Consider the following 13,205-nt stretch of genomic DNA (forward strand, 5'->3'; position numbering starts at 1 on the left):
AAGAAGATTGCAATACCGTAGTCCACCAGCAAAGGTTGAAATCGAGACTTTTGACTTGTCACTGTGGGATAAAAGGCTTCTTGGAGGCAATGCTTCGCATTGCCTCCAAGGACGTAAGATATGCATGTCCTTTCGGGACAACGAGGGTAGTATGCAGCAGTTTGCCATATAATTGTTGTATGTCACGAGGAATGTGCGTACCTTGTTGCTGCCAGATTCTGACTGCTGTAAGATACTTAAGCTTTTTCTCTTCCACGAGATACACTTTGTCCTGCTCCAAGTTCCACATGATACCAATATACGGATTGCTATAGGCAAACTGTTTGTCTTTGAGTTTCTCCCAGGGAATATTGAGCTCTTCTGAGAACTCGTCAATGTCTGCTATGCTAAATGAAAAACGGCCATATTCTGCGGATCTTGGAGATGCTCCAGAGAGGTCCCTGATCGGAAAACGACAGTCCTCGTCAAACTCCTCCAGCGTGCCATCTTCAAAGATGTGCCCTCCGAACCACACTCTACCTCCATCCTGATGTTGTCCCCTTCTCGTAATTTCTTCGTGCCATTGTAATCTCTTGACATTGTAAGCCGGCATGAACTCCTTGAGGATCCTAATGAAGAGGTGGTCATCGACCCATCTGGAGTTCGGTCCAATGCCTCTGGAGCGAAACAGATCAAGACTGGCATCTGCGAGATTGCCGTATGCTCCAGCTGAGGGCCGAAGGCCAAAACACATGCAAGTGTTGATACAGAATTGATCTTCTGAGATCCGAACAATGGACCCTGGCCACTGCAATGAGTGAATTGGAATGGTTCGGTATGCTTCAGAGACATCTCTGATAGCGATCTGTGAGCCTGGCGGCAGTCGGCTGATAGTAAGTGCGAGAATGTGAAACGTTCCCCAGGTACTGGGAAAATTATCAGGATTGATATATGAATTGATGGATGCATTGGGAAACTTCGCTGAAGGAATGTGCGGAAAAGAATAATTTTGAATGATACAATATCGACCTGGGCGACCAGGCTTTGGAATGATTGAGAACGGGGACGTTTGGAAGGTTCCAATAAGACTTTCGACTTCTTTAAAATTAAGCGGGCCAATGTACCTTTCTTTCTGAAGTTCAGTTTGCACAATAGATAGAAACTCTTGTTGATATATAGCGACAGAGTCTTTGTTCAGAGGTGTTTGCGTGATTGTAATATTAGGAATGTCCAGAATGAAACCTCTATGCAGGCCCTCAGGAATATGTGAGTATCTGTCAATGAGTCCTGCCGAGATGAGTCTCGTTTCCCATGTGTCCGGATTGTATGGCGTGAGCGCTTTACGCTTTCTGCACTCGAGGACACGCTTGAGCTCCATGATTCGAGAGTCCGCACCCTGAACAGAAGTGCCTGCGGTCGTGCGTGACCTCTGCACATCCATGATGAAAAGATTACTGACCTTGAAATCCCTCGCATTATCTTTCTTTAAATGATCATCCCAATAAACTTTGCTCCTCGTGTCCTCTAGAACCTTCTCATTAATTATTGAGAGATCGTAAGGCCCTGTTGAAGACTTGGCTGCGACGTGCCAACGTCTTCGCTGCTCGGCTTGGTAGACTAACAAAGTCTTTTGGGCTAGCGGGTCTCAAAGTGACCGGTACTTGTGAATCTGCAAGTTCCTCCAAAAGAGAGCCGTCATCCTGATTCTATCCTGTGGCCAATCTGCTTCCTCTAAGGCTACTAAGAACCGAGGGCATGCTTGACAAAACTCTTCAAATGGTAGGTCTTCATCATTGGCGACTGAACGCGCGCTGCAAGTTGAAGCCAAAGATACCCAAGCTGTCGAGCCATCAGGTAATGCGGATAGAATTATTGCATCGTGATCTACCATTTTCTTGGTTGACACTTCGTCCAAACCATCATTCACTGCAGGCATTTCCCCATTTTCCTCCACCAAACATCCAAAAAACATTGATTGAGAAGATAGAATTTTCCCCTCATTTTGTCTGTCAAAACATTGAAAAAAAGTAATTCATGTTTCAATGATTTTCTGTGTGTGAGACATGATGCAAAAATTGATCATGTTCCTTCAAGGATAATGCTGTATTTTCCACCTACTGTCTTTTAAATGACAGCTTAAAATAATGTTAATTTTCTTCTCTGTGTTGTTCAAATATACACAGAACATTTAAAAAACATAGTATATTTGACAAACATGGAGAAGGAAATTAACATTATTTTAAGCTGTCATTTAAAAGACAGTAGGTGGAAAATACAGCATTATCCTTGAAGGAACATGATCAATTTTTGCATCATGTCTCACACACAGAAAATCATTGAAACATGAATTACTTTTTTTCAATGTTTTGACAGACAAAATGAGGGGAAAATTCTATCTTCTCAATCAATGTTTTTTGGATGTTTGGTGGAGGAAAATGGGGAAATGCCTGCAGTGATTTGTAAAATACCATAATTCGAGATATTCTCCCTTGTCCAGCTTGTGTAGTGCATACGAGCAAGGAGTGACTGTAGGGTCATCTGGGACACCCGAATTCTGAATCGGAATGTATTTGAACTTGTTCTTCTTTTGTTCTTCCTTGCGTGCATCTTCCTCTTCATCGATGCGTACTTGGTTCAGACGCCCTTGTTTGTCCTCTTCCATGCACTGCTGATGGGCTCATTCTTCTCTGTCAACTTCCGCTTGTTGTTGCCATAAATGTTTCTCTAGATTGTTATTAGCTAGCCAGATATTCCTGAGTAACTGCACCACTTGATCTTCTGTAGTGTTCTCGTTTACGAGCTGTGCTCGTGTGTTTTCGAAGTCCTCCGAGTTATAGTCCGGACAGATGTTCAAGTTGGGATCACTGCGAATACACGGCATAACAATTTTTTGATGATGAATATGATATAAAGAAGCTGCGACGAAACGAGCGTGCAGTCACGGAGAATAGTACTTGCGAGTGCTGAGTGGAAGTACAAATCAAGAAGCATGAGAACTCGAAAGACTGAACCGCCACATAGATCTCATTCTACGTACGTTCTCATGCCTTGAACTAACATAGAATAGTGCTGCCGCAGTCCGGTCCAGGACCTAGGTTCGAACCCGAACCTTTGTGGACCGGACCCATGGTTCGGTCACAGGTCCAGAATTTCTCTTGGACCGAACCCCTTGGTAGGTTCGAGGTTCGGTGTGTTGTCGATAAATCCGGACCGGTTCTGGACGCATCCGGACCGGTTCGAACCTATCATGTCGCTGGCTTTGACTTACGATTTTCGAAGTCGAAGCCTCATGTTTTTGGTGAGGCTTTCTATTTAAGTATCATCCTTGCCCTTCTGTTCACCGTCTTCTCCTACTTCTCCTGCAAGGCAATCTCTCGGCTACTTCAGTAATGCAACTCATTCATGCGCCAGTGAGTTCGCAACAAGTCTACTGTCTGTCACAATTAACTTATGATGTGATTTATTTCAGAACATACCTACAGTTGTGATTCACCATACTGATTATCTGCCATGGGTTCTCATTTTGGTGTTTCATGGTGCGCAACAGTTTTAAATCTAGTTTTAAATAAATTCACTTGGTACCTAGGTTTGAAATTTATGCCCCCTGCTGCTATGTCCTCTGCACGTCGCGCTGACGGTTCGTTGAAAGACGCCAGTGAGATAGCGTGGTACAATGATGCCGAAGACGACTCTCCAATGGTTCCTCCCTCTGCTCCTGCACACAACGGCACTCTCAATTCGTTTGTACGTCGTTCTGGTCGAGCGGTCAAACCCACAGAGAAGATCCGCGAGACTCTGACTGCCAGCAGTACCTCAGCCAAACGGTCAGCTGTAGAACCTCCTCAGGGTGTCCCTGCACCCAAACGAGTGTTCGTTGGTACCAGTAGCAGAGAGGATGACGAGGATGACGATGAAGATGCACCCGCACTTGAAGACGTTACAGATGATGAGGAAGAGGATGCCGAGAATGCCGAGAATGAAGAAGCTTATCAACGGACGAAGAAGCTCGGCGACCAGGATCGCGAAGACCGCAAATCCCTCAAGAAAGATGAACGCAGCGCTGACTTGACTACAGTCTTTACCTTTGAGAAAGGTCACATCAACCCCCACACCCAGGAGCGTGAAAATGGGTGGTGGTGTGAGGTATGCAAGGCCAATAATGTCCCACTACACCAGTGCTTTTTTAAAGGTGGTATCTCGACTAGACGCACTCACATTGCTCGCCATCCCAAGTGCCACTACCCAGTCTATCACGACCGCTGCAAAGAACGGGGTATCAAGATGCACAATCGTGCCATACCTCGTGATTGCAAGGCAACCGACAGTCAGGCAACCTTGGACGGCTCTCTGACTCCAAAGATTCCCACGTTCACGAAGTCCGGACTCATGGATTACATCGTCGAACTCATTGTCGCTGAGGACGAGGTAAGTAGCTTTCATTTCTGAGATTTTTTAAAGATACTTACACTACATTTGTACTAGGCATTTCAACTCGTAGATAAAGGTCCCTTCCGTCGACTTCTTCAATATCTCCGACCCTCGCTTTCAGAAACAGATATTCCCCACCGTACAAAAACGCATAATGAGATCCTTGAACGTGCGAAGCTGGCAGTCGAGCGCGTGAAAGAGAAGCTCAAGCATGTCGACAGCAAAATTTCCATGATGTTCGACTCGTGGACATCTTTTCCTGGTCACCCTTTCCTATCCATTACAGCGCATTACATAGACTCCCCGATCGAAAAGCCTCACGGTCATTGTGAACGAGGAGTAGCTGTACGTAGCGTACAAATTTGTCGTTGTTGTCTTGTAAAATTTTGATTTTTTTGCAAATTGAAATAAAGGGTTCGAGGGTTCGAACACGTTCTGAACTTGAACCGAACCCTCCCGAACGCGTTCACAGGGGTCCGGTCCATGGTTCAGCCTCCTTGCTCGAACCTGACCAATGGTCAGGTTCGGGGTTCGCAAATATAGGGCCATGAACTGGACCGAACCGGACTTCGGCAGCACTAACATAGAATACACCTATATGTTCTTCAGAAATGAGTCGAAGTACAGAAGGTGTAAGCCCTCTTGCTGTTTGTGTAGTCATGTTGCCTACTTCAACCATGTAGGTCTTTGCCGGCTCTCCAACGCTTTTTCATACTCATGCATATCCATTTTCAAGCTTCCAGATAGTTTCAAAGATTTCGCCACAAAACACCTCGGTGGTAAGGGACCCAGTGCTGACTTTATGGTGCACTGTCATAGGGAACTCTATTATGCACAGTGGAAAGTTCTGCTTGACGATGAGTTTGTGGAAGCCTGCAAGCATGGAATTGTAGTACTCTGTTGTGATGGAGTAGAGCGTCACTTTTACCCTCAAATTTTTACTTACTCTGCTGACTATCTGGAAAAGTGAGCCAAACTCCATTCCTAGAGGGCCAACCAACTAAACCCATTGCCAAACCCATCCTCAGGGCATTTATAGCTACCATACAGACCCTAGGCGGGTGCCCATGCCCTAGATGCCTCATCCCAAAATTCCACATTCAGAATCTGGGCATGCCATTGGATTTGAAACAATGCCAGACCCTCTTGCACATAGACAATAATGTTTGGCAGAATAAAATCACCACCTCACATTCACTGATTTATGACAGCAGTTACAGAGTGCATAGCAACTGGATTGAAAACCTACTGAAAGAACACTTGTTGTATGCCTTTGATTTAACAGTTGAACCTGACACTGGCCTTCAACCTACAGCTTGCCACCCATTTGGGGCTACACTTCCTAAAGTTACTGCTCTTCCCTGATCAATATAAAATCATTCCAGAGCACCATTTAGCAATAGTGTGTGACTCATGCCTGCTGTTGAGGAGTTGAAACAACAGCTCGATCTTTCAAATGCTGATTTCGAGCGATGAAATATTGAAGAACTTCAATATCTGGAGGCTCTTGCTACATACGGTAGCATTACTTCCGTTCAATTTCTTTCATACATGCTGGCTGATTTCACACAGAACTCAGGTCTACGCAAAGGTCCGCAAGCTGCGACCAAAGCACTTGAAGCTGAATGCCGAGCTGCCTATAACAAACTTGCTCTTGAGATGAACGCAGTCCATGAGTTGGAGCGCCGGCTTGATCTTATGAAGTGCTGGACACCTGGTGATCCCGAATATCAAGAAGCGCTCAAATATTTGAATAATCGGCAGTTTATACGTGTGGTTCAACATCTTGAAGGACTTGTTGTGCAAAGATTGTTTGAACTTACCAAGGCTAACTTGGCCGGTACAGGTACGTGCACCATTACAATATACATTACTACCTACTCATTATGCTAGGTTATAAAATGCGCCAACAGATTTCCAATGCAATAACTCACCGTTCCACTGTGATTCGCAACACGCTTGAATACTACAATTGACTTGCATCTCTGCAATCCCCTCCATGAGACATACTGAAGTTTAGCGAGGTTGTATCATATGCGTGGCTTGGCAAGTTTGAGCTGCTGAAAAGCTCACGGCAGGAAGTCTTAACCAAACCTTGGGTCTCAAAAGCCAACAGGGAGGTGGCAGGCAAATACTTCAGGATAGTTTGTGTGCATGAAGAAATTGAATGTCTCAATGTTGAGATCTCTCATCTTCAAAGGTGGGTCGGGGACGAAGACACTCACTTGCTCACTATTGCAATGTAATTGGAAGTCAGCCAACCTGCACTTGCCTGTGAGATCCACCATCTACACGATAAACGTGTGCACATGAACAATGTTCACCATGCGCACCTCCAGGTGATATATGCAATGCCAGGTTTTAGCAGTGTTTGTGTGCTGGAGACCTCTAATGATGCAAATGAGGGTGCAGTGATCAACGAGCTACAGAGAGCTGCACCCATCGAAGTTGATGAAGATGATATCTCATGTGACGAAGCAGCTTGTTTAGAATCATGTATTGCATAGTACCATTAACTCTATACCACTTGTGCTATTAGTTAGACTCCCCAAATAAGTCGTGATGTGCTCCCCAGTAATTCACCATTTGTCCAGCTCCATCTCTGAATCCATCTACAAACAAGCCTCCAAATTTATGTTCAACTCCAAAGTAACCAAAGTAAACACCATTTATGCTGTTGTTGAGTCTTTCTAGATAATCCGCTCAAGCTTGTGTTTAAGGTTTCGATGCTCAACTGCCAGTGGTCACTAACTCAAGCTCAGACTCGGAGTCAAACTTGGTTTGACTCTGAGTCAGAACACTATTTCGATCCAATGATAGCCTCAAGCGCTAGAGTGGAATGGACATTTCTCATCTGTACACATCACATGGCACTGACACACAGCTCTTTAAACCAATGGTAGCCTCTGTCCATCACCACCATAGCACAGGATGTGTTCAAGTTAGTATGGGTCACTGTAAGGCCAATGATTGTGATATTAACTATGACCACATTTGCAGCATATTAAGTCCGACATTCAGTCCTCTCGGAGCCTCTTAATTCCTTGCTTCACTCTCAAAAATCTATTGTCCAGCAGACTTAGCTTCAATGCCAATGTTCAAGAACTCAATTGCAAGCCTCCAATGGCTCGATTTAGCCTGCGACTGTAACAAAACCGTACATTCTGCACTAGTATCTCATTGCAAACTCTGATTAATTATTTTGGAACATTGACTTGGATTGCAGGCAACTAGTATCACGGTGACACTGGAGGCCCATTGAAAACCGTGCAACAGAAATTGAACCACGCCAATCTAAATCCAACAATGGACTTACTGGAGGTCATTTTTGCTTTGTCGATTGTGGATAGGGTCCGCAAGACCGTTTTTGATAGGAATTGGCAAAAGTCGCCTAGTGATTTAGGTGTGTGTCTCAAACTTTTGTAGCTCACACCAAACTCTGATTTTTTTCAAGGTTTAACTCAAAACAATATCTTCCAGGATAGCAGTTGTGTTTCACTGCCATTCCCTCCCCTTCCTGTAGCCATTCAAAACCCTGCTACCGCTCATAGAAACATATCAACGACTGCAACACCCGCCACTCCAAGGCCCGCACCAACATTAGCTGAAGTTTTGCAGTGTCCTGACTTTCAGACTTGGTTTCTGGGACAACAGGGCACTCATGAAACTCCATCTGGAGGACCAAATCATTCTACTAGGATCCCTGCAACTGCATCTAGTCCTCATACTCATTGGCAGCCTACACCCACTGTAACTACTACTCGTCATTGACCTACGCCCACTACCCATCAGCGCACTACACCTTCCACTCATCAGCAACCCATGCCAGCACAATCAAATATCCCAGCCGCTTCAAACCCTTCTCGCATTACTACAACTCGGTCGTTTGACTCAGACTCCATGGATGTGTCGGATTCCCCAGATTCTATATCTTCAGAGTCGTCTATCAGGGTTAGTGTTTTTTTTCACAACTTTCCAGTAGTTCTTTCCTGAATGAAATTCTTATTTAAAGCCTGATATAGTTATAGCCTTGCAGGAAGCACTTCATGGACAAGATGTCGTTCAAGATTCTGCCTCTAACCTTGATTCTGAACAAGATACAGAAACCAATGATGGGCGCCGTGGGCCCATGTGGGACCAGCCCAGCTTTTCATCAGCATTTTCTGTATATGATAACCTTCAGCATCTAGGTGCCGAACAACATGGGTTACCCCCACCATATGACACTGTCATAAATAACCAGCCAGTCGTCTATATACAAAATGTGAGTCATTTGCTTGATACTGGTATAAATGTTTCAGTAATTCTATTCAGGGAATTATTGTGAGGATCAACCAAAGACAGTAGTAGTAGATATGCTGAAACTGAAGCTGCATTAGCACCTACAATTTATTTGTATCTCATGAATTGATTTCAGTGTCTTTTAACTCAAAGGTTGATGCCCACTTTAACTTGCTTCTTGAACTCGAGCTTTGTTTCCAAGTGAAAAAATATATAATTGCAAAGTATAACTAAGTGTCCTTTAAATGTAAGGTTAGGTATTATCCCCAATTCCAACTGCACATTATCCATGGTCACCATGTCAACATCAAAAGTCAAACACATCTGCGCAAAGCTAACAGATATCCAAAAGGCTGCCTGCCGCACAAAATTAGTCAAGCTCACCGATGCCATCACAACAGCGCAAGATACGTACCAAGAGGAGGCCAGTGCTATTGCCAAAGATAATGGCCTGTAAGATCGACTATTTCATGAAGAAATTCATAGTACTCACTCTTGGACAGAAGCTTGAGGTGGACGCGAAGGCAGCTCTATACTGGCAAAGGTGTCTTCAACAGACGCTGTGCTAATCCTTGGAATGCATTTGTCAGACAAAAACTGAATGAGGAGAACGAAGGTACTAACTAATGAAATTTTTACACCAATACTCATGTGAATGAAAGGACATGTGCCGGAGGATCAATTGAAGCTTCCTGCATTTATCAAGGCCCACAGTTCAAAACTAACATCGGCCTATTTGTGCTTGACGTTGGTCGACAAGAACCACCTGCAGGAGAACATCAACACATATCACCAGTCACGCGTGAAGGTTACACGTGCGAACCCTAAGGCACTACAAAAAGATGTCAATGCGACATTCAAAACAATGAAGACAGAGGTACTGCTATAAAATAATACATAAAAATGCGACTTACTTGTAGTTGAACAGTGGGCTAGCATCCAAGCACGAACGGGCCTTGAGGGAATGTATCTTGCTGTTCAAGGTGATGTCGAGCAGTACCACAAACTGAAGCTCTTTTACACAGCAAAAGTCGGGTCGTTCATCAAAGATGTTCTTGGCATGGAGCCAAAGCGCTTTGCACTCAAAGTCAAGTCCTGGGTAGTTGGAGATTTTGGTGAGCAACAAGCATACAATAATCATAACCTACTAAACAAATTTTATGTAGATAGTGCTGGCACAGTCAGCCAACGACTGTCATTGACAAAACTTGTGAGCCTATGCTGCCAACACATCCAGGACGGACTTGGTAGGTTGAGCGAAAATTCTTTGCAGGCACATGTCCTAACATTAGTCATACAGATATTATTATTCCTACTTTGAGGTATCCACTGAAAAAGAAGGTCAAAATGAATTACAACAATTATGAAGGCAAGATTGTAGAAACTTACGGCATTGCACTGGAAAATTTTCCTGGGACTATTTGAAATCCTAGAAATATTGGGTGTCGCGAAGACTTAATCAATTTGCACAACTTACTTTTGAAAGGAACATGCTCATGGACAAAGCTCACAAGTGACGAGCTCATAGAACACATTGCCAAGAATAAAGAACAACAGGCAAATGGCAAACCAATCTACAAGACTCATAAGCGCCAAGAAAAGACCCCCATAGCAAAGAGCACAGAAATAGTGGAAGATACAGAGGACAATGGGATGAGTTCAACAGAGGCTTAATCAACAGATCATTTACATTACCTGTAGATACAATACCATTGCAGTGGGTCCAGAAAGCCGCACAATCCATATGAGGATGATATTGTCCTGCCCAGGCGAATTAGCGGTCATCCACTTGATGGAAGGGGACTCACCAACAGTTGAATGGCGAGGTTGAAGGTGATGGGTCCAGAAAGCTGCACAATCCATATGAAGACGATATTGTCCTGCCTGAACAAATAAGCAGCCATCCATTCAATGGAAGGGGACTCACCAACATCAACCATGGACAATAAACAAGGATTCCGCTTCCATGGTAAGAATGAGAGAGACATTCTGAAGCCATTTACAAGACCTCCCGCAGTGCAGTGGTCATGGACAATGGTGAGGTTGAAGGCAGTGAGTACTGAAAGCGACAGAACCCATATGAAGACGATATTGTCTTGCCTGGGTGAACGACGGCATTTGAGCCTGTCATGCAGCATGCAGACACAGTTGGATATGAGGCGCCTGCAAGGCGGAATAGCGAGAGGTCAGAGAGCTGTGCGTGTGCATGTACTATAGTGAAAAGGAGGACGTGAAGATGATGAACAATGAGTGAAACAATGAGCTCACCACAACAGACGACCTGCATGACAATCCGGCAATAATGAGAGGTCATGGAAAGTGGGATACTGTATCAATTGCATGGAAAGATAAAACAGAAAAGGTCCAGGGAAATTTGGGTAGAAAATAAGTGAAAAATGGAGCTCAATGTCACGCACGATGAGCACAGGTGAGAACATTATCGTGAGAAGGTGCGGCACAGTGAATCAGCGCCATAACCGGAAATGTCCGCTCATACCTATTTAGGGTAGTAAGGCAACAGCGCCTCATCAGTATTAAATAAGCCATAGGGAGCTCTGATTTTTCCCAAGGGACTGCCGGTTTGCTGATATTATTGCTGGTATGAGGGGACAGTAATATTTGTTACTAATTAGTAAAAGGATGGGGTACGTGATACATTTACTAATTAGTAATCTTAATGGTGACACTCAGGTGTTCAAATGCCTTTGAATCATGACATGTGGCTGCATTGAGATGGGAGGTATATGTAGGTGTGTAAGTGAGGAATGGAACCAAAGTGACACTGCCATACATCGCTCTAGGCATGCCACATCAGAAAAATGCCACAACTTATGGCACCAAAAACAAACACTGCAAGTTTCAACTTCTCAAAGCTGCTCAATGTAAGCGAAAAGACAATCTACCACACCATGTAAAAGTATATATATAGTAGTACACAAGTGTTAAGACCGTGCACAAAGGGTAGGACTGATTCTGAGGGGCTTGGCTTCAGCTCGTGCGCTGTGCCCCTTACCCGAGTATGTGCCCTTAATTTGAGAATGATGTCTGAAGCAAGTCCAAGGGCATCCGAGGTGCGGGAAAGTTTGGAAGGACTTTTCCGGACGAGTGCAAGTAACTTCCGGATGAGTGTGGGAAAGTTCCGGAAATTACGATGAGGTTTCGTCCTGATACAGATACATGTAATGGCTACTTAGGACAAGTCCTATAGAAGCAAACAGAGGAAAGGCTGCAAGGACAAAGTCCAAGGCAGAATAGGTCCGGAGGACCACGGGAAAGTTTCAGATGAATGTCCGGAAACTTCGGAGGATCGGATAAGCAGATGAGCAGATGAGTTGAGGATCAGATAAGCGGAGCTCTGGCCTAGGGAATTTCTCCCTAGGCCTGAGATGGATATTGACTAAGTCGGAAGACTAGAACTGATATAAGGACTTAGAGTGAGATCTAGTGTGAGGACTAATATGATATTCAGACTGAGGAACTACAGGACATATACAAGAGTTTATATACTAAGAAAATAATGGAAAGATCAGTAAGCAAGCATCTGAGGCTATGTATGAAGCATAAGCAAAGTTATCAAGCGCGAGTTGGAAATGAAGCATAGGTTAACGGATCAGTAAGCATACCGGTAGTAAGTATAACTGAGATACCGAGGACAAGGAATACCAAATAGAGGAATAGATTGGAAGCGGATCTATACATTGGATCAGATCAGATTGGATGAGACACGTGGATATATGGGATATGACATTAGGGTGATGGGACAAAGGATGAATGATGCAGGCTAGCTGAGGTATGGAGGTAAAGGGATGTGGATGTGCAGAGGTGCAGGGATCCGGCACCTGAGTGACACCGTTTATGTTACTACTTAGTAACGTGAGAACGTACGCTCTCGCGTTACTAGTTAGAGGGAATAATCTATACTACAGTACTGCACCACTTACTTCAGTAATCAGCAGTGACTTCGCAGGTACGTTTTTTTCCTCTCGGCTTTATCCGACGGTGGCTTAGCTGACTGCAGCATAATCAACTTTCGGCAATGTGCGGGCTGGGTGCCGACCACTCCCGCCGCTGGCGCCAACGTTCCCACAGCCTCTGCTCATCATCTACAACGACGAGCACGCTATATCACTCAACCTTACCCAAATTTGAGTGCGTTTTTTGCACATCCTTTGTCTTATGGTCCTACTCTACTCTTGTGATGTTTTTTCAAGTGCATCTGTCTCATTTTAGCTACATATTTGGTGAGTATTTGTGTACCTTCTGTGTTTCTGACTAAGCATACTAACTGTTGTTCCTCACCACTATGGGGCAGATCAATGTCGCACACAGCAGGCTGCCCTTGCTGTGGAGGCTTCGCTGGAAGCTGGGTCGACTTTCGATATGATGGACCAGTTTTACGATGGTGAGTCGTTGATGCAGCGTTCAGATGGCAGCGATGGTGACATGGACGGTGTAGCAGCATGGACTTCCCATTCTTCAGCCCTTACACCTATTTCGAGGGATGGTAATAGTGTTGC

The 13,205-nt window shown here is 44.5% G+C and overlaps 3 protein-coding genes across 3 annotated transcripts; 2 read left to right on the forward strand and 1 right to left on the reverse strand.

Moving 5' to 3' along the window:
• Window positions 1–1,624: 1,624 nt before the first annotated feature.
• HD556DRAFT_1250545 (uncharacterized protein) lies at window positions 1,625–2,860 on the reverse strand (the record flags this gene model as incomplete). The annotated part of the gene is made up of 3 exons (XM_041298941.1): window positions 1,625–1,927; window positions 2,525–2,647; window positions 2,675–2,860. The coding sequence occupies 3 exons, from the start codon at window positions 2,858–2,860 to the stop codon at window positions 1,625–1,627; spliced, it is 612 nt and encodes a 203-aa protein (XP_041152480.1).
• A 3,098-nt stretch (window positions 2,861–5,958) lies between these two features.
• Window positions 5,959–8,754, forward strand: HD556DRAFT_1314605 (uncharacterized protein; the record flags this gene model as incomplete). Its single annotated transcript, XM_041300966.1, has 10 exons — window positions 5,959–6,253; window positions 6,412–6,607; window positions 6,665–6,876; window positions 6,983–7,065; window positions 7,311–7,364; window positions 7,642–7,810; window positions 7,862–8,157; window positions 8,200–8,358; window positions 8,420–8,671; window positions 8,722–8,754. 10 exons carry the CDS (start codon window positions 5,959–5,961, stop codon window positions 8,752–8,754), a joined length of 1,749 nt encoding a protein of 582 aa, XP_041152481.1.
• Window positions 8,755–8,986: 232 nt separating this feature from the next.
• HD556DRAFT_1451162 (uncharacterized protein) lies at window positions 8,987–10,113 on the forward strand (the record flags this gene model as incomplete). The annotated part of the gene is made up of 6 exons (XM_041307898.1): window positions 8,987–9,141; window positions 9,192–9,304; window positions 9,351–9,565; window positions 9,617–9,803; window positions 9,855–9,935; window positions 9,989–10,113. The coding sequence occupies 6 exons, from the start codon at window positions 8,987–8,989 to the stop codon at window positions 10,111–10,113; spliced, it is 876 nt and encodes a 291-aa protein (XP_041152482.1).
• Between the last annotated feature and the right edge of the window lie 3,092 nt (window positions 10,114–13,205).

This window comes from Suillus plorans (genome assembly GCF_016647745.1).
Source record: "Suillus plorans strain S12 chromosome Unknown HD556scaffold_122, whole genome shotgun sequence".
NCBI classification, from domain to species: Eukaryota; Fungi; Basidiomycota; class Agaricomycetes; order Boletales; family Suillaceae; genus Suillus; species Suillus plorans.